Consider the following 25,916-nt stretch of genomic DNA (forward strand, 5'->3'; position numbering starts at 1 on the left):
TACCCTCACAGTCTAAGAGCAGGAAAGCCTGGGGGCTGTCAGTCCTATCTGAGTGTCTGGTCACCTGGCTGTGTCACAGATCCCTGTGCCATTTGTTATCTAAAAGGGGTTGGTCCTCTGCCTCTTCTGTTAACCCTGCAAAACCAACCTATCCTGGCAGCTCACAGCAGTCCATGGAACAGAAGAGGAGCGAGGTTATAAAGGGTTAAGTCTCTTGAATAAATTAACCATCTATATTTCTTACACACTTGGGGGAAATTCTTACTGTTGTCACCAATTCCGTATATTATTAGAATTACTCTCTTTGAATTGCTTCATGTTATTAGTTTTCCAAAGATATTTTTGTCCTCAGTGGTCATCCCAAACTCTGGGTTGTTTGTTGATTTGTTTGGGTTTTTGAGGTTTTTTTGTTCAGTTGCAGAACTGGAGATCCATTTTATTACAATTCAGTTCAGAGAAGAGTAGTTAAAGAGTAATTGTCAATAAAGCAAATTAAAGCCTTTGGTAAAACTGGACAACAACCATGAAGGGATTACTGTTCATGACTTTTAACAAAGGAAAGTATTATCTGAAACAGACCACGGAATGGACAGACTAAAAGGGGACCTGATATGAAAGGAGTAAATTAAATGTAGGGGATAAGACAATTTTTTTGGAAGCGTATGCAGTCAGTTGTCAGAGATTGTTGCACTTGAGATTCAATTTGATTTGATCACTGGTGGACATAAACTCAGCTCCTGAGGAGAACGTCCATACATATGCATACATCATGTGGAATTTTATTTATGTTTTTCTACAAGCTGATGCAAAACTTTAAGGAGTTGGGTTGTATGAGCATGTTACACATTTCCATGAAAGATGTAAGCTTAAAGAAAAACCCAGAACACAGATGCATTAACCATACTTCACACTGGGACAGAAATAATATACAACAAAACCTGTAAGTTATGGTACATGGTTTGGTCACAAATCTCAAACTTTCTACAGTCATGCTCAATGCTGGCACTGAAGCTGTCTTTTGGTTCCAATCCTTTTCACTCTGAAGACTGTGACTGTAAGAGTTTTGGAGTACAAGTGCTTAGTCCTCTTCAATAAAACAATACCAATGCTGTACTGCTTCCTAGAGAGTGAATTGTGGTTGCTTGGTGAACTTGGACTGGTGGCAAATAGGTGCAGTGGTCAGTCAGCTTGAGAAACAACTAATTTATAGTGGAGAGGAACAGTGTTACACCAAGTGCTAAAATATCTGCTTTTGGGTGTAACAGTGATATATTGGGGATAGTGGGAGAGCAATAATAAATTGTGGTTTGAGGGATGAGAAATTAGACAGTTTGTATCCTTCCACAGTCATCCCACAAATGCAATTCTGTAGTAGAGAAAGGACTGCACCCCACCATTGTATGTCAGTGGTCAGGAGGGAGTAGTGTGGCAACAGACACCAACTCCTGCCCTGTTGCATTCCCACCCCTGGGTGGATACAGTTGTACTTTGGAGAACAGATGATCTTTGCTAGCATAAAGATTACAGAATGTGACACAAGTTTAGATATTGGGAAATGCAATTTCACTGTGGATTAAATTGCTAATCATTAAGTTGGCATTTCTTCTGCTTAGCTCTCGCTTGCTGTGGATGTGCAGTTGTTCTGGGGTATTGTATTAAGATGTTTTTAACACAAGGTTGTCAGTAGCACCAGTTTTTCACAAAATCACAGAATATTCTGAGTTGGAGAGATGCACAAGGATCACTGTGTCCAACTCCTGGCCCTGCACAGACACCCCAACAATCCCACCCTGTGCATCCCTGAGAGCGCTGTCCAAACGCTCCTGGAGCTCTGGCAGCCTCGGGGCCATGACCATTCCTGGGAGCCTGTTCAGTGCCCGACACCCTCTGAGGGAAGAACCTTTCCCTGATGTCCAGTCTGACCCTCCCCTGACACAGCTCCAGCCGTTCCCTCGGGGCCTGTCCCTGGTCCCAGAGAGCAGAGCTCAGTGCCTCAGTGCTCCTCTTCCCCTCAGGAGAAGCTGTGACTGCCATGTCTCCCCCCAGACACGTCTCCAGCTGAACAGACCAAGTGTCCCCAGCTGCTCCCCACACAACTTCCCCTCAAGGCCCTTTACCATCTTCATGCCCTCCTTTGAGCATTCTCTTAATATTTTAATGTCTTTCTTACATTGTGGCACCCAAAACTTCACACAGTATTTGCAGCAAGGTGCCCCAGCCCAGAGCAGAATGGGAGAATCCCCTCCCTGGCTTGGCTGGGCCTGGTGCCCACAGGACAGGGATGTCCCTTCTGGCTCCAGGGCACTGCAGCTGTTGACCAGGACCCCCAGGTCCTTTTCCCTGGCACTGCTTTCCAGCCTCTGATTCCCAGTCTGCCCATGCATCCAGGGTTGCCCCATCCCTTGTGCAGAATCTGGCACTGTCCCTTGCTGAACTTGAGATGACTGGTGACTGCCCAGCCCTTTAATCTGTCCAGGTCTCTCTGCAGGGCCTTTCTGAATGTGTTAGATTCCCATTAAATTAAGCAATAAATTTCACTGTAGAGCAAAATGAAAACTAAACAATTTGCAACACGGGCTATCCACATACAAGAAGAAATACCTTTTCTTGGATTCTGTTGTCTTAAATCCTGCATAATGTAGGAAGATGGCTGTTCTCCTTCTATGCTCCTCAATTTCTCCCACTGGTTCAGGGCAGTAAGAAATTTTCCCCCACCTGTGCATATTGGATTTTGCTGTGCTTAAGTTTAATTTTCCCAACTCTTTATTTTCTCTGTACCTTTTTTTTCTGCATGTTTTTACAGAAGAACTGTAATGAGTGAAAACACAGCAAGAGACATTACATGAGATTGTCACATGCTTAGAGTTGCCATTTTCTATTCCTGCATGGAAAACTTGGGAACATTTTATAGATGAATAAGAGGGATGGCTAGCTTTCTAATATAACACAGCTGTATACTAGAAAGGTTTTCATACCTAGCAGAGTCTTTAAAGTACTGAACTGTAAATTCACAATATATTTAGATATAGAAAATATGTTTATTTGGTTTTGAGATGCCTGTTCATTTTTATTGTATTCTTACGCTTATTATGCATGTATTAGCATATAATTTACTTTATACATAGTGTTTTGTTTAATGTGACAGCTTTGCAAGTTAAATGCAAAAACAATGACACTGTTTTGTTAAACAGGTGAATGAGTTTTTGTATAAAATTACTTAATTTACTATCTCCTGCAGGAAAAGCTTTGAACTAGATAGATTTTGTTAAGTTTGCGTGGTTTGAAAACAAGATAATTGATTTGAGCTAGGTGGGCTTCTTTGGTACCATCACTGTTTTGGGGTTTTCTGCACATCTCTTCCTTTTGTTTCTCCTGTTGTATCATCAACACATCTTTTTCACCTCTTTGGAGGGATTTGGAGCAGGGTAAGAGCAGAGGAAGGTAGCCAGGAGTAGGTGTATGGAGAGAAGCTTTTGGGCCCTTCTGCATCACCTCTTCACATTGATGCAGGAGAGAGGTGGAAAAGTGGCAGATTTGAGTGGCAAAAGCAACTACAAACAGAAGGGTCACTTTTATAGGTAAAGTAGTTATTGGGCAAGAAAGAAACATTTTTTAAATATGCAAAATATTGCTGGCTGCTTCTCTCAGCATCAAAGTCGCACACAAAGAAAACTGGGGGTTTTGCTGATGTTGAATATCTGATTTTACATAAGATGGGCGATTTCTAGAGGCCACTTATATATGCAATAATTCCCCACATTGTTGCTAAGTAAACGTAGACTTCCTCTCACTAAGGTTTTTAGTATATCATGGTATCATTTCCGTAGTATCCGTTTCTCATTTGCCCTCCCAAGAAGCAGCTGAGTCTCAAAACTTGCTCTTTTATCTAATTTAATTGCTCAAAATGTGATCCTTTTTTTTTTCTGCCTGCAGGTGCTGTAAGGAAAACAGGGAAGGACATTTTTCTGTTTGTAAGCAGCCTGTATTTTGTAAAAACCTTTTAACAGCATTTAGTATAATTTTCAAAAATTTTGTGAGCTGATGGCAAATTATCAGCACTTTTTTCTGCTGAGTAATTCAGGCTTGAAGTGAAAGGTTTAAACTAGAGTGAGTTTTATACTTGAGTGACTGAAAACATACTTGGGTTTTTTCCCTTAGTGTAATATTTGGTGGGCATTTTTTGTGTGCCTTGTTAGTAGATGTCTTGTGAATGAGGCCTGTACTAGGGCGAGGATTTGGAATTTTTCCCACTTTTGATTTATCTCTGTGCTGGAAAAAATTTGTATGTAAGTGTATGGTTAATCATGGCTCTTACTCGAAGAGCGTACAAAGGAAGCCTGTAGGGAGAAAAGCTAATGACCTGTGTTTACAGCTGTGTTAATTGATTTTTAACTTCAGAATTCCAGGCTCATAATAGTTGCTGTATATGTATGTGCAGCATTAAAATTGAGTCCAAGTACTTAATATTTAGCTGTTTACAGTAGAAATGGAAAAGTAGAAGCATTCTTACTTTATAGCAAAATCTAACCTAGAAAAAGCTTGAGTGAAGTCTCAAACATCTCAGTTATTTTATAAGAATGTTTTTAGTATAAAAATGGTGTTTGTTCCATCTGAGTATGAAGCCTTTGGCCAGTATTCAAAACACATTTTGTGGACCTTTCTAAATGCTCTGGGCAAACTTAGTTTCTTCTCAATAAGAGCCAAGTCTGCCTAGGTTTGTATCTCCAGAATTAAGTCTCTAACCAAATCTTGTGTAATGTAACCTGTCTCATTGTGCATTAATTACAATGTGTCCCTTTATTTCCATCCTTCTTACCCTCTATAGAGAAATCTCTTCTCTTCCTCCCACCCCCTTTTTTGTGGTTTGTTTTGTAATGAATGTCATGTAGCTTTTGGTTAAAAAGAAAGCCATATTTTATGTAATTTTGTGGCGTGAAAAGATTAATTGGTGTGTGCCACTTTCTTACAGGAGAATAAGTGATGTAGTGATTCTGGTGGATGATCAAAGTGGCATCAGGTTGGTTTCCGTATCAACAAACTGATAAATCACAGGGAAAGGAGCCGTACTGAAAATGTACTGAACCTCTAGATGACATGAATTAATTGAATTTTTAAAAAAGCCTTAGGAATGATGGTTGAAAGTAAGAATGATGCATGTAAGTAAGCCTGATTTACATACCAAACAATAGGATGAAAACGATGAAAAGAGAATTAGCAGAGTCCTGAAATGTGATATGGAGAGTAAGATTCAGTATGACTTGGCAGAACATTAAACTTCCACAGGGTTTCTTGGAGGAGTCAGGAATCAGGAACATAAATATCATCCAGCTGGTAGCTGTGTACTCAGAGAGGGGCTGAATAACAAGAGGATATTTTACTGATGAAGGACTTGTAATGATAAAAAAAGAAATATCACAGAGGAAGAGTTGCAAAAGGATCTCATTATACTGAACATGTTATTCCCCAATTTTAGTTGATGGTAGACAGGTCATATCACTGATAGTTTTTTTGACCTAATCTTCTCTTGTTCCTGGCTGTGCCATCCTGCCCTTTTCATGTTTTAGCACAGTACCCACTTGATGTTATTGTGAACTGCATCAGGAGATTGATGGGCCCCAATTTGGAGTAAACTTCCATTGCATCAGAGAATAAAGTTGAATGAGTGGGTCTTGGTTAAAAACTTCACATTGTAAGCTGACTCTGCATTAAGGATTGCTGAGATGGTTATAACAGTACATTCTGTTTGCTTGGTGTAGGTGATGTATCTGTGGAGTACCTGGAATGGAGGAATTCATAACTCCAAACCTTGCACAGCAATGGGGTATGCCTAGATTTTTGTTTCTGAGAAACAGCCCAGAATGCCAAAGAGCAAATTTGTCTCTCCTGCCGTCATTCACTGAGCAACACAACTGGCATAAATGACTATGCTCTCTTGCCATGGAGAAGTGTTCGTGTTTCTAGGGTTTCAATTTGAGATGCAAGTATAGGGAAAAATCTTTCTCCCCTTCCTACGTTCAGGATGTATAGGGAGATATGGAGAATAATTCTCCTGGGTTTTTTTATTGAAATATAAGAAACAAGTTTGGTTATGACTGAGCTGAAAAAGCAAGTAATGAAAAATTATTGTAGCAGCTGACTTGTCTAGTTTCAACCCAAATCTCTTTGAAATAACAGAATTCTAAATCCTTATTTACAAATTAAATATGTGCAGTGCAAATGTTTATATTATTAGTGCAAGTCCCTGTAAAGAAACAGATTTTTTTCATTTTTCAAAGAAAGTAACTTTTATCTGGTAAAGATGAAGAACTGTGATCCCACAGTTTTCTCACTGCTTTTCCCTACTTGTAGTTTTAATGTGTCTAAATATTCTTTTGTATTAGCTTTCATAATCTCATTCAGTTCATAGGTGCATAGAGATCTGCACCTTTTGTTAGGTTCTTAAAGAACTGTTTGGAAGCTGTCTTTCTGTGTATGTGGGCTCCTCTTGGGCAATGCTGGAGGCATTGACAGAGCAGACCTCTGTGAGACTTCTCAGCCCAGAAGAGTTACCCAGCACACGTTCCTGGCTCAGCTTCTTTCCGGGCCTCTTGAGAGACTGTCACAGTTGCTGCTTTGCGCTACTTTTGTTCGTGTGTTTGTTTTTTTGAAAGTCTGTCAAAACTGCCAGCTGTTTTTCTTTCCTTTATTTTCATGTTAAATCTGAGGAACCAAGGTAGGTTGGAAGGCAAGGAATTTTCTTTTTCTTTTATTTTGTCCATGTCCTGTTATAGTAACTATGTCTTAGTTTTCTGTTGGCTTACCTGCCATCTGAACTTGGCAGGGTCTGGTGTGTTGTATCTGGAATGGCTCCTGTGCAAGGGGAATGACTCCTGGATGGAGTCTTCCAAAGCACATTTGGATCTTGCTTCTGTCTTGCAGTCAGCAGGGGTCTATGGATGGTGTAAATTGGTAACAGAGAGGGGAACTTGTATTCCTCTCCTTTTTTTGGGTTTAAACTGGGAAAATTGTTTCAAATACTGTTTTCAAATGCTGGTAAGTTTTGACATGCTTTATGTCCTGCTTGCTCTAGGAGAAACCAAAAAATGGCTTTTCTTTCCTGACTGTGGAAGACATGTCATTAGACCTTTTGTGTCTGGAGATAGTAAAGGTTAATTTACAAGTTCAAGAGACCTTTCCACCTGCTCAAACAATTAAAATTCTGCCCTTGTGGGCATTCAGCAAAAAAATAGCTGCTTCTTGCTTTTTAATGAATATCTTTCTGTTTTTCCTGGGGATCTGTGGCCAAAAGGACAACGATATGCATGAGACTGCAGTGCATCAGTGTATAGTTTGATAGCTAAGTCAAACCTTACTTCCTACAGACCCTTAGAAATGTCTGGGTAAAAATGAAAAACAATCTCTCAAGTGTTTTGCTGGATTGCCCAGCATTTTCTTTAATCTGGAATACTTGAGAAGAGAGGCCACGGTAACTAGCTTGAATATGGAGTTTTTTCTTTTTGGTTATGAGATGAGAATATCATGTATCAATGTCTGTTGATTTCTTATGAAAGACTTTCAGTGGATTTTCTAAAGCATTATTTTCAGGGTTTATGAATGCCATATACAAAATCTCTTTCTAGTTTTATACTTCATTCTTGATGCTGAGCTAGAGACAAAGCATCACCTTTTGATCTCTATCACAGCTTTTCTTAATTCCAAAAGTGGAATGTTTACATTTATCCTTTATTTTAGAGATTGATTCCAAGAAAAGGGCAAGTCTGGTGATGATTTTATTTCTCCTGCTAGATAAAGTCTGAGTAGGAGAGTAAAACTATCTCCAAAGTGGAAATCTGCACATTGCCATGATGGTTACAGTTTTGCTTGATTAGTATCCTGCCTAATGTTCTAGGATAAATGCAGATATTTGCATTAAAGTGCTATCACCAGGACAGCATCTTCATCTTGAGGGAACCAGTGTAGAGAATACTGGGCAAAATATTTGTATGCCTTAGAAAATCTGTGTCTCAGTAGAGCTTTTCCTGGTGTGTATAGTGTATTTACACATGGAATTTTACACATGACTTTCACCCATTTGTCAGTCAAATCTTTTAGCATCCCTGACAAGGGAGCTGTGAAGGCTGCAGTGGTTTATCTACAATGACCCCTGTTCCTGCACAGGTTCCTGCTATGTGAGCAGTGATGCCATATTGAGGTGTCCCTGACACACGTCATTGTGTTCCTGTCATGGCACAGAGACCGTGACTAGGTTTGATGCTGAAGGTCTGGGAAGCTGTGAAATAGCTGAGATCTAGTTGCTGAGATCCAAGCACCTGTGGAGTTGTGTTCCTCCTCCAGCCTCCCTGAGGTGCAAGGGATGGGGATGGAGAGTCAGGGTGGGGACAGCTGAAGAGGCACAGCTAGGCTCACAGGTGCTTGCTTGTCAAGCATTTTCAGCACATTTGGGTCATTCAGTTATTTACTAGACACACAGATGCCTTGCAGAAGAGAGAAATAAAAAAGGCTTTGTTTTCAGTGTAAGAAATCTTGGTTTGGTTTTATCCAGTATACATAGCAATGCTTAAGGCATGTGGTTCAGAACCAGCCATGCCTACCAGAGATGGGAAACCGCAGCTCTGTTGGGAACCTGTGGGCTTCTGAACCCAAAATAAGTGTAAAAAGTAAAAGATTCATTGTGTTAGGATGCTAACAGCTCCCTGCTTAATTCACACTCATGCCTCATATAGCTGTTCTTAGTATGTGCAAGAGTGGTGTAGAGGCAACCAAAAAGCTGCAGGTAGGGTAATTTGCACAGAAAATTATGTTGACTGCACTGAATATTAACATAAGATATTATTGTAAAGCAGCTCTGAAAATTGCATTCTACTAATCCACTCAATCAATAAATACACGTATTTACAGAGACAAGCTATTGTAAAAGAGTACAGTTCTCAGCTAGCTAAGAACATATTTTCTCTCATGTTTATCTTGATTGTATCCCCAAAGGATATTTCTTCCTCTCTTTTATGAAGAATTATTTCCATATTTAATTTATATGTACATTTTTTGCTTTTCCTGGAGGACTGGAAATATTTTCTGACTTTTGCAGTCAGCTGCAAAACTTGTTATCGAAACCTTCCTGTAATACTTTTAGTCCCCTTATTTGAAAATCCATTTTTTGTGTTTTTCAATACTGCTGTGTGCTTCTGGATTGCAGTTTACCTCCCTTTGTGAACTTGCCTCAGAAAGAGTCTCCATTCAGCTACCTGAAGGGTCACTTGATTCAAATTCTCTTTCATAAACTCCTGAACATTTCTTCTCAAGTCAAGAGCTATTTTCAATAACCAAACATACTTATTGTGTGTAGTTTTCCTGAACTACTCCAGTGCCTCATGTTTAACTTTGTATTTCTTTGTATTTTTTTGTTAGAGGAGTGCCAGTCCTGTTAGAGCTGGAGCAGGCTGTATTTCACAGGGTCCACTGCAGAACTGATGAGCTCCACAGGGGCTGCTGCAGGCTCTGAAGTTTGGCAGCTCCCTGTAGAGCTCAGACGTTCTTAGTTCCTGAACCAAGCATAATTGCTGAGTTGGGACCTTCACTGTGAAGGACCTCACCAAACAATTAGCTGTCCTAATTAGGCATCTGCTTTTGCCACTGAATAACATTCAGGAGAGTCAACCTTTGTGGATCAGAAAGTTGCAAAGCTGATGGGTACTGGCAATAACTTTGTGTCTCTGCTTACTGTTGGAAATCACTGCTAAATTAAAGCATGTAATCTTGGCAAGTGTGAGAGCTTTTTTTCTCTGGATGGGGGATATCCTGCCATCAGACTGCCTAGACTTTATGGGTTTTTTGGAAAAAAAGCTCTGTTACATATTATATTTGTTCGTCGCACAGAAAGAACTGTGACATGCTATTTCATCCTTTTTGTTTGGTTAGGTTTTTGTTTTGCCATGGCAAAACCTTCTATTTGAGGCAAAAATCTAAACTGTGAAATTACAACTACACAGTGCATAGTGATTTCTGAGGCCATTTAGGAGGACGTTTTTTGCCTGGATTCGCCTTATGCACCAGAACGCAAAACCCAAAAAATGCCAGATTTAGAGGCGCAGCGAAAACAGTTTGTAGGAAAAAACTATCAAAACTATTTCTCTGTTTGTTTGTAATTTTTGATGATGGGTAAAATTTAAGATAAACCAACATTCTGAGCCACAGTCAAAACACCAACTATTTTTTAATTTTTTTTTTTTTTTAAGTCTAAGAACCTTCCTCTCTTCCATAAGTGTATATCAAACACTTGATGTTCCTTAACTCTTTGGAGGGGGGCATGGCTCTGTAATATTGAAAGTTACAAGCACATATAAAAAGAAATACGCTTTGTTGTTGTTGTTGTTTTTCTTCTTTTAGATATTTATAACAGCTCACAACCATTTCCAGAGTCAGCTGGTAAAATGAAAATCTAGATTCCTGAGTTTTAATTGTATTTCAAGGTATAACTAGATGATTTAGCACAAAACATTACTTTTCTCTTAATATTTTGCTCTATCTCATGGGCTTTGGTGGTGGGTGGTTTTTTTGGTTTTTTTTTGGTTTGGTTTTTTGTACTTGAAATAACTAATGTGGTTGAAGAGGATGGGGAAGAGGGACAATGGCCCTTACCTTGTCTGCAAAGCAGATGCATGTCTGTCATCAGCTGGAGCACAGCTGGTTCCAAAGATTTTTAATGGAGACATTAAAACCCATAGGCTTTCAAGCAAGGTGGAGAAAAACAAACGTGATAGTGAAAAAACCCCAAACTGTAGAAGAAAGTGCACAGAGGTCGCTGGAGCTGATTGGAAATATTACTGAATCTTAAAGCCAGATCTCTGTGTGTGTGTGTGTCTCCCTCTGACAAATGAAATAGGGCTGGTTTTGTGAAGTCTGGGGAGCCTGTTCTTTCTTACCAAACTACCCCTCCCTATTTTTGCTTGAGTAATTGCATGAGAGGTGAGAGTGAATCAGGGAAGAATATGAGGCTGTACAGCAATTAATGAGCTGTTTCAGCCCAAAAAAATCAGTCTAACTGGCTGGTCAGGGCCTTGGAAGTTATTAACCTTGATTTTAAAGTCTTAAGACTTGACAGGTGGAGCAAAGCAGGGCTGTCTTAAAGAAATTTAAAAGTTCATCTTTTTCTCTCTTCTTTCTCACATGCTCACTGGTGAAATGTGGCCTGACTTTTTTTTAACATTTATTTTTTCAGTTGTGATTTTTTACTGCATAGCTTGACCAGGTGCCTTGCTACTGTGCTACCTATCTACAAATTATTAGTGGTTTGTCCTTCTTCCTGATGAGAAACTAGTTTATCTTAGGCACTTGTTTATGGCTACAGAAATCTCATGTGTTCTTTCAGATATTTTTGTGTTAAGATAAACATGTTGCTCCATGAAGAATGACTTACTTGGAATCAAATAGGACAATATTTGTGTTGATCAGCTGCATTTCTGTCCACAGATACTGATGCACATTAAAACAAACATGGTGTGGACATGAATTAAGGGGGAAGATATGACATGGACATATCTTTAAAATAATAATAATTTTTTTTTTAAAAAGAATATATATAGTTGCCAAGAAAAACTTCATTTGCAAGTGCTTCTTAAATGTGCTGCACATTTGTTTCCCTTTAGAGGATGGGTGGGTAGGCCTCTTCACATGTGGGTACCATATACTGACCTGTTGTGGTTGTGTGACAATCTGATTTAGATTAAAGGCTTCAGGTCTTTCCTAATCTGGATTGTTTTGACTGACCCAGGCTGAGGAGCACAGATACAGAGGTAATGCTTGCAGTCATGAGGTTATGAGAAGCAATTTAGGACAGTAGTCTTTTCCAGCTGCAACAACAAAACAGCAAGCACCATGGACACGGTTTGGCTGATCTGTTTATATTCTATGTTACTTCAGTTTAGTTATGCATTTTGTCAACAACTCACAAAAATAAATCCATTTTCTACCACCTGCAGAAAAAGGACAAATATTCTTACCCTCTGCTAGTCTTTAGCCAAAATAAAGTGGTTTCCCTCGATTTGCCTCAGTCTTAAATGTAACTGAGTAGCTTTCCTCTTTCTACTACTTGTTAAATTTTGTTTAAAAATTGATTTATGTTACATGTTTTAAAACTTGCTTGTCCAGTCTTGAAAGATTTTAGAGTGTTTTTCTCAGTTACTGGATGCAAGCTGTGCTTCTAAGTGTGTTGACTTAGCTGCATATCTCAGAATTTCTCTGGAAATAAAAGGACATGAACTGATCTTCCATCAAAACCACTTCACTGCATCACATGCAGCTATGTCTGCTATAAATCTGCACACCTTCACCCCTAAATTCTGACACATATTAGAGAAGCTGTTGTACTTTTATGACAATCTGTAATATCTGTCTTTGCTGTTTAATGATGAATTTTTATATGGTTGTCAAGATCTGTTGGGTATCTCCAACTTTCTCACTTGACCCAAGGAAAGAAAGAAACATATGGAAGTATAACCTGATATAGTACTGTGGGTTTGTCTTAAGTTGTTTTTCTTCAGCTTTTTGTAAAGTAACTGCTTTGTTTCACCAGGTATGTGACCCTTACACAGTAGAGCAGGGGTCTACAGACATTGTCTCTGCAGAACAGTGAGTGCCTTTGTCTTTATTGAAAATTGTAGATTTATACATGATTGCTTTCTTTTTTTGTCTTTTCTTTTTTCAAATAATTGTAGGTTCATGTACTGGACAGACTGGGGAGAAGTGCCAAAGATAGAGCGAGCCGGGATGGATGGTTCAAGCCGCTCCATTATCGTTAACACGGACATATATTGGCCAAATGGACTGACATTGGATTATGAGGAGCAGAAACTCTATTGGGCAGATGCTAAACTAAATTTCATCCACAAATCAAATTTGGACGGAAGTCATAGGTAAGAAGTTTTTGTTTTATGTGTGTAATGTGGGGATTTTCTTAAAAGATGCTGCCTAAGCAGTATTGTAATCTCTGTTGTGTCAAATTGTTATGTTAGCACTAGCAAAATTTTAAGCAAACCAGTGTTGTCAGAAACTTTTAACCTTCACCATTCTCACCTTTCCAGCACTGTGAAGTAGAATATGTGCTTCTCTTCAGGCTATCCTGTAACCGTCCCAATTACTTTTCTCAGAACCAGTTCCATAAAAAAATCCTTGAATCTCGTTCTTAATTGTGTAAGACTATATAGTAAAATTGTCTCTTTTCAGTAGGTCTTCTGTGCAGTGTTTCAGAAATGCAGAAGATATGAGAAAATGGATCATCATATATTAGCATTTTGGTTTCACTAATCCTAGGGGCTGGGAAATCAGTGGAAAACAGTCCTTACAGGAGAGCTATGTTAAAATGACTGTTTTCCTTGAACAGTTTTATAGCAATGAAGGGATTCTTTTTGATCTAGTCACAGCTACTTCTTAATTAAGGGTATGACTGGTACTTTGTGTGTATACATTTATCTCTAATTTGGGCAATGACTCTCTTCATTTGATGAGCTTTGACAAGTACTGCTTGCACACAGGAATAAATCACAGTTAGCTTGTGCCCAAGGTGTCATATGAAGAGATGATTTTTTGTGGGGTTGCTCTTTGCAAATTTTTGTGATGTTTCTGCTTGTTTAGTTGGGCATGAAATATCCTTTCTTATGCTCTTTGTTCTCTTAGGCTCTTGGCCTCTTAGGGATTTACCCACCTTTCACCAAAAATGTTAATTTGACATAAATAAATGAATTCTATTGATAAGATTATTGTTTTGTTGACTGGCAAGTAGGACCACAGGCAACATGCATGAAACATGGCCACTGACTTCCTGTGATATTTATTTTGAACTCCACAATGTCTTTGTAATGCTGGTTTGAAAGGTTACATCACTTTCCTCCTAAGCTCTGCCTTTTAAGCGATCACAAGTTCATACAGTATGTTTGTAATGGTGTTTGTTCCTGGAAGGTACCTGGAGCTGGATGCAGTTTTAAATTTGTGTCTTTGGATATCAGTATTATGACCAGCTTGGCTAATTCAAAACATGAACTGTGGATATCTATTTTGAAGTAGTCCTTCATTTGCTATTTGTTTCACAAGAAATAAAACTTAGTACCAAAAAGAGAGAAATATTTCATAGAGATTCTTTCAAGGAAGAGGACTGTCGCATAAGTTTTCAAGTAATGTAGAGAAAAGGACAAAAAGTATCAGGTACAGTAGCAATTTGAGTATTTTTTATTTTATCTGGTGTCTCCAGCCTTTCTTGTTCTAGAGCTACTTCAGTGTTTCCTGCTAGCACTTCTGCTTTTTTGACCTTGTTTTGCTACTGACTTCTTTGCAGTTTCTCTCTTGCTGGTGATCCGTTCCACAGTGGTGTAAATATACTTGGGTTTGGTATTCTGTTTTTATTTTCATGGTGTTTATTCTCTGTTCTGCCTTGGTTAACCTGGGGGGATGAGGCTGTGGAGGTGCTGAATTTTCTTGGTGCAAGGGGCTGATCAGCCTTGTCTGTGTGTAGACAGTTGTGTCCAACAGCTGCCTCATGGCACAGAAGTGAAATCACCTGACTCCCAGTAGTTATCTCATTCCACAGAAAATTCTCTGGAATTAGTTGATCCTGTAATAAAGACCTGTGTAGACTAATAGTTTAGATTTTTAGATCTACTAATTCTTTCTTACACAGCCATAAAAACAGTCAAATGCTTTAAGTTGGATTTATTTTTTAAATTGATACATTTCAGTTATCAGGAATATGTTGTGGCAGTATGATAATATATTGCTATTTGAGGGGCAGAAAGGGAAGTCATCCTTAGAAAAGAAAGCACATATGATTTCCCTTAAGCACTCAGAGGTACAAACCAATTCTGACAGCACCTGTTTTTCCCTAGGCATGTGAGAAAGTTCTGAAGATTTAAAAAACAGTCAACATCTGTATCCAGGCTCTTTGGTTTCATTTTTTATTCTTTACAATTGAATCATGGCGGGGGGGGAAGGAAAGAACTGCAGAAGTTAGGCTGTTCTACAATGGGAGTTTAGGGGTTGTTTTTTTCTGCTGTGACCTCTTAGCCTCTGCCTGTATTAAGAAAAAATATCTTCTGAGGCTCTCCAAAGTCGGGGGGTTTTTGTGCAGATACTGTGTTTTTGTTACTCAACAACTTCAGATTTTTCAATGTGATATTTTACAGCTGCAATTCTGTATTTTATCTCTTAATTATTTTGTTCATCTTTTTCAGTAATTGATATACTAATACTAGAAAAGAAAACACAGTTTCTAATTTTGAAGCCAAAGCAAAAACCTTTTAGATTTTCCTTTTCAGTGGAAAACATCCCACCCCAAACCACAAAGCCTTTCGTCTTTTTTCCTAGCCATCTCCAAACCCTCAAAAATAAGCAACTAACAAAAAACTCCACCTAATTTTCCACCATCACCTTTTAAGAGGGCTGTCGGTTAGGTTTTTTTCCTTAAGAGTTAAATGTGGGGGAGAACAAGTTCATTATCAAGTGCCTAATCTAACTTAAACCAGACTCTAGTTTATTTAGAAACTGCCAGTTCTGGTGTTTTCCTTGATATTTAGACCATTCTTCTAAATTGCTGCTTTATATTTATACTTGCTTGCTTTGAGGTTTTTTGTCTTTAAATTTTTCCTGATCAGAACAGATTCTTTTATCCTTGTGAAGTGTTACTAGTTTTTCTGATGCTTTACCTAATATCTGGGAAAATAAATGCTTCTGGAAGTTGGTGCTATTGAAATGAAAAAGGCAAATGAGTTACTGAAAGACAATATCTTCATAAAAATTTGGTCTTTTAGATCTGGATAGTTAGATTAGTAAAGATTTCATCTGTCAGGTTTTTTTAGTGTTGCATGAGAGGTGGTGGGAAAGAGTCTGTAGCAGGTAAACAATTATAAAAGTCTCATGTAAAGTAGGGTGGCATAAGTTTTAATTGCTTTGAGAGGAATATTTGGTAGGAACTAACATCCTTCTATAAAAAAAAATTCAAACAGTTCAGAGAAAACTGATTTTGTGGTTTGGAAGATGAAAAAATACAGTGTAAATAGGAAAATATTTCAATTGGTGTCACAGTATGAAAGTATTGAAGTTCAGACCTCAGAGATCTAAATTTGGAAGGAATTCTCTATAAACTGACAATGTATTTCTAAATCTGTAAGAAATCTGAAACTTTTTTGTTCTTTTATTCCTACAGTCTGAATATTACCTCTCTACACCTGATACAACACAAGAATTAAAACTTTTAAGATTTATATCTCAGAGAAGTACTTTGATCTGAATCATGATGTATCCTGAGTTGGGAGGGACCCGCAGGGATCATCCAGTCCAACTCCTGGCCCTGCACAGACACCCCAACCATCCCACCCTGTGCATCCCTGAGAGCGCTGTCCAAACGCTCCTGGAGCTCTGGCAGCCTCGGGGCCATGACCATTCCTGGGAGCCTGTTCAGTGCCCGACACCCTCTGAGGGAAGAACCTTTCCCTGATGTCCAGTCTGACCCTCCCCTGACACAGCTCCAGCCGTTCCCTCGGGGCCTGTCCCTGGTCCCAGAGAGCAGAGCTCAGTGCCTCAGTGCTCCTCTTCCCCTCAGGAGAAGCTGTGACTGCCATGTCTCCCCCCAGACACGTCTCCAGCTGAACAGACCAAGTGTCCCCAGCTGCTCCTCACACAGCTTCCCCTCAAGGCCCTTCAGCATCTTCATGCCCTCCTTTGGGCACTCTCTAATAGATTAATGTCTTTCTTACATTGTGGCACCCAAAACTTCACACAGTATTCAAGGTGAGGCTGCCCCAGAACAGAGCAAGGCCTGGTGCCCACAGGACAGGGATATCCCTCCTGGCTCCAGGGCACTGCAGCCTCATGTCCCACTGGCCATTGACCAGAACCCCCAGGTCCCTTTCTCTGACACTGCTTTTCAGCCTCTTTCCCAGTCTGTCCATGCATCCAGGGCTGCCCCACCCCAGGTGCATGACGGACATGAATCCTTTATTTCTTGTTTACAAGGGTCTGGAAAGTCAAAGAGTACAATAGGCTGGTGGGAGGAATATGCAGAGAGAGAAACAAATTATAAGCCTTGATTATTGGGGTTTGGTGGAGTTTTTTTCACCTCTTCCAGTAGGACTGGAGTCACATTGAGCCACTAAAACCGGCATACAGCATGACAGCTCTGGCAATAGTACTCAGTAAAATATGTGGTAGAGTCATAAATTCATGAGAAAACCTCTCCTGCAAATGTTACAGGGATGATTATGGTTCATTACCTGTTAGCCGTGGGATTTACTAGCCCTAGCTGCTCCAGTGTTGGGCTCATTAGAATAAAGACGAAGAGCAAAGAACTCGATGACTAATGCCCTTGATTTGCCACTGAGAGAAAGGAATGAACAGTTTTTCATGTCAGAATGCAATAATTAAAGAACTAAATTGATGCATAGAAGAGATGATTTTGGTTTTTTGCAGCTCTTGCCCTGCTCTTATCAGAGAGAACAGTTGCTTTTTGTGGGACTAATTAAACAAAACTGAAATGCAGACAGCTCTCGTGAGTAGAGTCCCCAAGATAGGTTGGCCTGCTAAAGCAGTTCTTGAATTAATTTCCTCTTCCTTTACCCTGCAGCAGCAGTTCTAATTAACGTTAACACGTTACTGGCTGAAGGGAAATGCACTTACAAGGTCCCCCAGGAAGAGTTTGTGCTAATGAGATGGTTTTTGAGGCCACTGTAAGAAAACATACTTTTAGCAACTGTCAGAAAGCAGGAAAGCTCTTGCAAGAGGTGAATGTCTTAAGTTTGTACTTGAGCATTGATTTTTCTAGTTTTTCTTTTCAAGCATTGGCTCATGTCTGTCTGCCAGATGATTAGTTGCAGATGTGTTGAAACACTAAAAATACTGTATCCCTGCATATAGAAGAGGATTTTTTCCTTATTTGCCTATAATGTGTACAGTACATGACATTATGTACAAGGTATAAAATCTCATGATCTTTCTGTACATTTCTGTGGGATAAAATTGCTTAACGCTTTCAAGCAAGGAAGAGGAACCAGTCAGTGGTGAGAAGCCTGTTTCAATACCTCACCAACACAGGCCAGTGCAGAATCCAAATAATGCCCTAATGAAAACTGCTAGGGAATCCTGCATAAACAGAATTAATTAGATGATTTGGACATAGAGCTAGGGTGAATTTCTTGGTTCTTCCCCAGGGTGCTTCTGAAAAAAAAAATGCTGGAAAAGTGAAGCTTCAAAACATCTGTTTTCCTGAAAAATGACCTACAGAATGACTTCATTTCTTAACCATGATTTGATTTCTGATTGACTTTTTCAGACTTTCATTGCACGTAGGATTTGAAATGTCATTGCTAGACCTGTTTGTTATATATTCTTTCTGGAAACATGTGACAATTGTGGCTTAAAGAAGTGGCAAAAGAGAAAAACACTTTGGCCTGAAAACAGAGCATTATATCCCACAAATTATCTTTCTTGCTTACTTTCTCAGGTAATTAAAAGCAGGCTTGTTTTCTGATAGGAATATTTGGACAAGCATTCATGGTAAAAAGTGCAGCTTAGTTTTCTGAGTTTGCTTTGCAATTGTTTTTGTTAGGTTGGCAGGGGAGGAAATCCTGTGAGCTGAGGGAACCAGAGCTCCCTGCCGTTCTTGTGGCATCCTTCGTGTGGTATTTTATGGGTGTGTCTTAGTCTTTGGTCCTGCTTCATCTGATTCATGCTCTGAGTGCTTTGGCCACTTGCTAGGATTTCCAGTTGTCACAAGCTGAAGATGTGTAATTCCTGCAATTTTCTTAATACTTGAAGCATCAAGCATTCTGTTGATAGCAAAAAAGGTTTTGTTTAAAATATTTTAATTTGCTTCATGCAAACCTCTTATATGCTTTCTTTAATATGATGAGCACTAAAAGCAGGATTTTTTTTTTCCCTTTCTGATAGCCTGGGAGATAGTAATAGGTCTGGGATCCCTCACAGGGACACTGGAGAAATGGAGTGAAACATAAATGTCAAAAATGCTTATATCCTGCCCTAGCAACTGAACACAGGCAGCCTCAGGAGTCACCTGAAAGGAGTTTTGCTACTGTGAAGCTGGAATGTAAATGGTTTAGAGACATACAGGACAGAACATCTAAAGTAGCCCAGGTTTTCTGCAGGTGTTCTGATTAGATCTTGAGACTAGAAAACTGTAATGCAGCAAGAATAAAAGGCATTTGGTTCATGGAAAGTGTTTACTTGATTACTTTTATGGAGAAATGCTGTTATGCTTGGATATAAAACATCTGTTAATATTCTAGGAGGAAATTAGGATTTAATTTAGGAACAGTAGTTTTTATGATATTTTAAATTTAAATTATCTTGATCATTGGTGGCTTTCTTTTGCTGATCTAAATTAGTAAATTTCATAGCTATAACGTTGCTTTGAATGCTATTATTAGTTCAAAAAGAAATAAAGGCAGACTGAGGAAATCCTGGTTATAATAAAGGATATGAATTTAATGCTTTTTGGTCATTTTGCTTTTAATTTTTATTTCAAGTGAGTTTAGTATTTGTCTGAAATGCATATTATCCTGAAGCAAGAGCTTTTTTGTCATTGTTAATATAAAACTGGGTAGACTGTCTATGAAGTTTCATGTATCTATTCTGTTTCAGAGTTCAGTAGTCCCTTTTGTAATTCCTGCTTTAACTTGTTTATTATTTGTTTCCTTTTCTTCACAAAGTGTTTCACAGGACTCTTTAACACAGTAAGAATAGAACATAGGTGAATATATTTATATGGGATCTATATTTTCTCCAGACAGTAGAAAACTCTACCATAGCAAGTATTTATTGTAATGGCATCTCTGATTACCATGATGATAGTTGTGTTTGGGAAATCATAATATTCAACACAGACTGAATTTAATTTCTGTGAAAACTGCTTGTTTTTCTCTCTGTTTCTCTTCTCACCTTCCTTCTCTGCTCTGTCCCTTTATGCATTTCCTTCCCAGCCAACTCAACAGAGATGTTGGCCTTTTAAATGTCAATCACCATCCAGATTTTAAGGCAAATTTTTGTGATTATATGCCTGGTGCAGGGAAGATTATTAAAGTTAGTGTGTGCTTAGTACCATCTAATATAGAGCAAATTTACATCTTGCTGAAGCCCTGGGGATGTCTCCTGAATGAATAACATTGCTCCTTATCCCCAGCTCTCACTTTCCCATTGTCTCTGGAGTCTCTTTCTAAATGAGGCTAATGATACAAGTGCAGCAGTCTGAAGGAACCAAGGAGCTTGGTGAAGGATGATAGGGTGGCGTGCCTTTTGCTGTCGTATCAGTTGTTCCAGTCATGCCTGGCCTGATCATGTAGCTGCTACCAAAGGGCCGTCCCCTCCCATCAGCCCAACTGATGGCAGCACTGTACCTGGAACCCAGCTTGGGGCCAGGAATGTGGAGACCTCTCTACTCCCTGACCCTGTATATGTGCTTGTGAACCACCCTGGAGGTGGAAGGCACCTGCTCCCACCAGCTTTGTGCAGCAGCTGAATACTACAGGTGACACGCTGGTCCTCTTCATCCACCTGGGTGTATTTAATAAATAATCAGTCAAGGCAGAAGTCAGGACCCCCTGTCTTGCTTGCCAAAAGCAGAGCTCTGCAGTTCCTAGTGCAAGTTGTGCTGAAGCATAGCTGCTCAAAGCAGAAGGTCTTTTTTGCTCTCTTTCCTTCTTCCTTTTCCTGTTTTTTAATAGCTGGACTCTCCAGACCCTTCCTCCTGCTCCTCATTAGGGTGTGGAGACTCACTGAGCTCAACTCAAGCCACTGCTTCCATGCTGGCACGCATTATGTGGCTGTTGTTCGGCAGGGCTGCAAGTGTGGCCTGTGGAGGATGTTCCATGGGGGAAAAAGCCCTGCTGGTTTTGCTGGTTGGAAGTGAGCTATCACCTTGTAATGGCTTGCTGGAAACAAAGATTATAGAGTACATGTTACTGGTAATACTAATCTTAATGAGATGCAAGAAATACACACTTGTGTTTGGGCCCAAAGCCATCTTCATGCATTGCAACCTAGTATCTGCTGAGAAAAATAATACGAGTTGAGGAGTAATTGCTTAAAGGCTGTGACTGACAGCACAGTCAAATGAAGGGATCCTGAATCTCTCCAGATAAGGGCTGGTTTAAATAAGGGCCACAGTTCACCTGATGCATTGTCATATGAATAGATGGTTGTTTGAAAGTTAGGCATGTCTAACAGAAGCTATTGTACTCAGAGATTTATTCCCACTACTGGTGGGTATAAATCACATGTAAAATTCCTCTCTGTGTATTTTTTGTTTTGGTTGGTTGGTTTTGTTTTAAAGTAAGATAGTCAGGATGCTTCATATAAATGTGGCTTCTCTTGTTATGGGAATGCTGTCTTGGGTGCAGGTTTAATTATACTGAGAATTTTGGACTTCCGTTGCTTCTGTTTCATACGACAAAATGTTATATGTGTCATTTATCAAAAGTCACACAATATGTCACACATGAAGACTTAGTCTCCAAGCCTACTCTAAACTAAAATTCAAATCTGAAGATATTTAGGGTTTGAGGGTAAGGTTGGCTAAAATGTTTGCAGATTTAGAATGCCTTTATACTTGGTATGATACCAGAATGTGTTGTGTCGTTCTGGCTTCACTGTTTGGCTGGCAGGCTTCAGCTTTAAGTTATATTACAATGGTCTTTTGTAAGATGCTTAGTTGATGCATTTAATTAGAAGCAAATATATACCTGACTCCAGACAGAGATGAGAAAGAAAAGATAATATGTCCTGCTTTTGAGTGCAAAATACCAAGAAATAGAAGATTTCATTTGTTGTAGAATTGGAACACTAGAGTGACAAGCAAGGGAATCTATATCTTTTTCTCATAAGTAGAAAAAAAATAGAAGCTTTAAAGAGAATGCATCTTTTTCCAGAAGCTAAGGTGAAAGAAGGGTAATGACTATAGTCTCTTTGTACTCAGAGTCATTAGCAGAAGACACCTTCAAGCTTCTTGCTTTAATATACTCTCCTGTTATATTTTAAAAGCAAATATTTGGAAAATGGAAAAGAAGAGTATTTTTGTAGTCTGTTAAACCAGTTCAGTTAGATTTATTTCTGAAAGTGATGCCTGTACTGTGGGGGTATTTTCTCAGTAAATGTATGGATAATTACTGTCTTCCCCGCAAGAAGAAAATTGGGAGGCTGGTGTTCATAGTGGGCCTTACTCTGAAGGAGTAGCAGGGCTGTGTGTCAATCCCATATTCTTCCAGTTCAGGAAAGGGATGGTGATCCCCAGTATTCAGAAGGATCATGCCTAGGTGGGAACACACTTCATTTAGGCCATTAAGAAGAACAGAGATGGAAAGATGCATTCATGCAAATGGTAGTCTGTGGTCCTGCTTTGCTTTGAGCAGGTTGTTGGTCCAGATGGCCTCTGTAGTCCTCTCCAGCTTAAATCATTCTGTGATTCTGAATAAAATAAAAATAAGAATTGAGCTACTTAATTCCAGTTCTGAGGATCTTAGGTACAGATAATTAGTTTCTACATCACAGGAACCTGGAAAAACTGTCTTCAGTAATGTTTGTGCTGCATTTTTGTGATGGCTAATGAGCATGTCTTTGTATATGTACATAAAATATATGGGTATACTCTAATTTTGTTTGTGAACCTGGAGAGAAGCAGTGACCCAGTTTGCTCAGACATTATACCATTACCATGGAAGAAAATCACTAGAACTCTGTTTAATAGCATTGCTTATAATAAAAGCAATAGCTTAATAATTATCATAAAAATGAAAGTAACTTTAAGGATTTCTTTGTAATGAAAAACTACTTTATTTTGATGGTTCAAAAAAGCAAACCTGGATGGATGGACAGCCAGTTGACCAGTTTATCTCAGTCTGAAATCTGTTGAGGCTGGACTTGGTGAACATGGTGTATCAGCAGGTAGCAGTCAGACTTGTATAAAATCAACTGGTATTACCCCGCTTCATGTGGTGGCAGAGAGCCTTACAGGTATACACTGCTCAAGAGATAAGTACCAACAGATCTAAGTAAGGATTTCAGTTAGCATCTCTTGGGCATCTCAGCATCAGTAGGCAGCCTGAAAATAGTATTCCTGTGTTGTTCCCTCATATCATTCCCCAAAGTGGGGACAGTATATTTGTTTCCCAAAAATAAATGAATACAACAGTACCCAAATGTCTTTTCACAGAAGCTGTGTTCAGGCAAAAGTGTCTCATGAATTCTGTTTGAGCATTCATTTTCTCCCTGTGCTCTATTAGGCAAGCAGTGGTTAAAGGCTCCCTTCCACATCCCTTTGCTTTGACACTGTTTGGGGACACGTTGTACTGGACTGACTGGAACACACATTCGATCTTGGCCTGCAGCAAGTACTCCGGGGAGGACCTGCGTGAAATACATTCCAACATATTCTCTCCCATGGATATCCATGCCTTCAGCCAGAAGAGGCAGCCAAATGGTAAGCTGTCTTCCTGTCTTTTTTTAATTGCAAGCTGGAACTGATTTGCAAAAATCCTAATTAGTCTTTCTCTGTGGTGCTGGGTGGCTTCACCAACGTCATGATGCAATTTTTCCAGTGCAGAGAATAGCAAAAGACCCAGAGGGAAACCAGATATTCTCCATATTTTTTTGCAGGGATTTTTAAGTGCAAGAAATCCCCCATCTCTTACTTTTTTTCTGCCTGACACATTTATGCTGTTGTCGTATTTTTCTGTTTCCTGTACCATAACTTCAGGCAACACAGTATTTTTATTTTTCAAAGTGGTAGTTCCTGAGTGGAAAGTAGTGTTAATTTGGCAGATGATATTAAGCAGGACTAGCTCTGTGTAGTAACCACTGTCTTAACCATTGTGTTAATTTACTGTGTTTGCATTTTGTTTTTATATATACATTCAGCACCAGGATGCTGAAGAGTTTGTAAAAATGAGAAGAGCAGAGCTGAAACAAAGTTCTTGTTTAGAGCTAAGTGTTACTTTCCCAAGAAGGGAAACCTTCAACATCCATGCATTTTGGTACCATAAATACCCCACTACTCAACACTTGGAAGTAATTTTTACTTGTTCTGTGTTTATCATTTCCTCCTTTAATCTGTGTTGCTGCCACTGATTCTAGCTCTCAAATGCCGTATGTGTCTTAACACATGATATGAGGTCATTCGTTATCAGAAGCATTAATCTGTGTGATTTATGTTTAACAGCTACAAACCCATGTGGAATTAATAATGGTGGCTGCTCCCACTTGTGTTTGATGTCTCCTACCAAGCCCTCTTATCAGTGTGCATGTCCCACTGGTGTGAAACTTCTTGAGAATGGAAAGACCTGCAAAGATGGTAGGCTTTGTTTCTAAAAAATCCTTTAGATTTAACAAGAAGTAGCTTTTGGAGGGAAAGGGATTCTTCTAGCTGCACTATATGAATGATTCACATTAATGGTGGCAAATTCTGAAACTATTTATGCTTTTGCAGTACACATAAAAGTGATTGGAAAATGTCCTCTACATTTTAAAAAGGAAACAGTCTCGTGACCAAGGGGCAGTTTCCCTCTAGTTACAAAATTTAAGTTGCAGATCTGTCTCTGTCATTAACTCCCTGCAAGTTTTGGGGGGCTCTGTTCTCTTTTCTTAGAGGAAAAGATACCTACCTCCTCTGTTGTCTCTAAAATGTTTCTTGATTATTGATCATGAAGTATTTGGCTAATAAGATTGTACAACAACCCCTTCTTTAATTTTTTTTTGAAGTCCATTTTCTATACACATACACCTGACATCTCTCTCTGAAAATAATGCCATGTTTTTAGAGGTGCTGAAAGCCCTAAAACTCAAGACATGATCAAGACTTAGAGCTTCAAGCACTGACCCAAAACTACTTCTAGTTTCTTATTGTGGGCTAATGTATATGATTTTAAATTGTTATATTTTGTAAGTGTATGTCTTGTGATGTTGTGCTGTGGTTGCTGTAGTACACTAACAGGCTCAAAATTAACACTGGGTGATAATTAGCTGGATCATAAATAATAATCTTTTATGCAGATCATCTCTTTAGGACAGAAGTAAATAGAGGAAGAAATGATACAGCAGAGCTTAGTGTAAATAAGCGAAATAAAATGTATATGGAAATATTTTTTTAATTGGAGTTTTATATTTTAAAAATTATTCCAGGCTTGTCAGCTATGTTCAGAGTTTTCTTTAATTTCATGCTATTTCATGCTCTCTGCTGATTATTTTTGTATGTCTCTGTGTACCTTGTTAAAATAAATTGCTGCTTTTATTTGAAAAACAGCTCCCAATTTAGCCTGGCAGGATTGTTTATAAGAATTTCCCAATACACAAACAAGATGTTTTTCTTCCATTTCTCTTGGTGTAAGGAAAAGCTTTAATAATATTGCTCTGTGTTGGTTTTATGTAGTCAGAAAGTGACACAAATCCATGTGCTTTTTCAAAAATACTTGATATGCACAGATAAATAAACTCCAGTGTATCAAAGTAAATTACTCTGGGTAAGTAGAGGAATGGTATTAAAAATCCACCCCAAAACTTCTCATGGAGAGATGTTCAGAATCATCAGTTCACTTTTTTTAGCTATTTCTTATGTCTCAGAACTTTTAACTGTTGCTCTTTCTCCCACTCTCTGAACATGAGAAGCTAAATTTTATGTTCCCAGTCATCTGTAACATAACTTGATTTATAGAATATAAGCCCCCACTGTATTAGAAATATTGTTAACGAAGTTGCTACAGTATGTTGTCCAGTTGTATACAAAAAATTTTATACAGGAACATTTCTCTTCTGATTGTCAATATCATGTTGCATTTTAAACCACCATTCTGCTTCTGTATCTTTTGGGAACATTCTGCCTCTGCCTTTTCAGGAACAAAAGAGTGGGAAGAGGGGAGAATACTGAGACTGTTTATTTA

The 25,916-nt window shown here is 38.9% G+C and overlaps 1 protein-coding gene across 2 annotated transcripts in view; it reads left to right on the forward strand.

Annotated features, from left to right (window-relative positions):
* Positions 1–25,916, forward strand: part of LOC131572920 (low-density lipoprotein receptor-related protein 6) — a 114,755-nt gene that overhangs the window by 36,724 nt on the left and 52,115 nt on the right. For both annotated transcript variants that reach the window (XM_058826365.1, XM_058826366.1), the window contains exons 3-5: positions 12,711–12,908; positions 23,268–23,464; positions 24,203–24,334. In XM_058826365.1, coding sequence (XP_058682348.1) covers positions 12,711–12,908; positions 23,268–23,464; positions 24,203–24,334 — 527 coding nt within the window. The remainder of the gene's footprint in view (positions 1–12,710; positions 12,909–23,267; positions 23,465–24,202; positions 24,335–25,916) is intronic.

This window comes from Poecile atricapillus, chromosome Z, assembly GCF_030490865.1.
Source record: "Poecile atricapillus isolate bPoeAtr1 chromosome Z, bPoeAtr1.hap1, whole genome shotgun sequence".
Lineage (NCBI taxonomy): Eukaryota > Metazoa > Chordata > Aves > Passeriformes > Paridae > Poecile > Poecile atricapillus.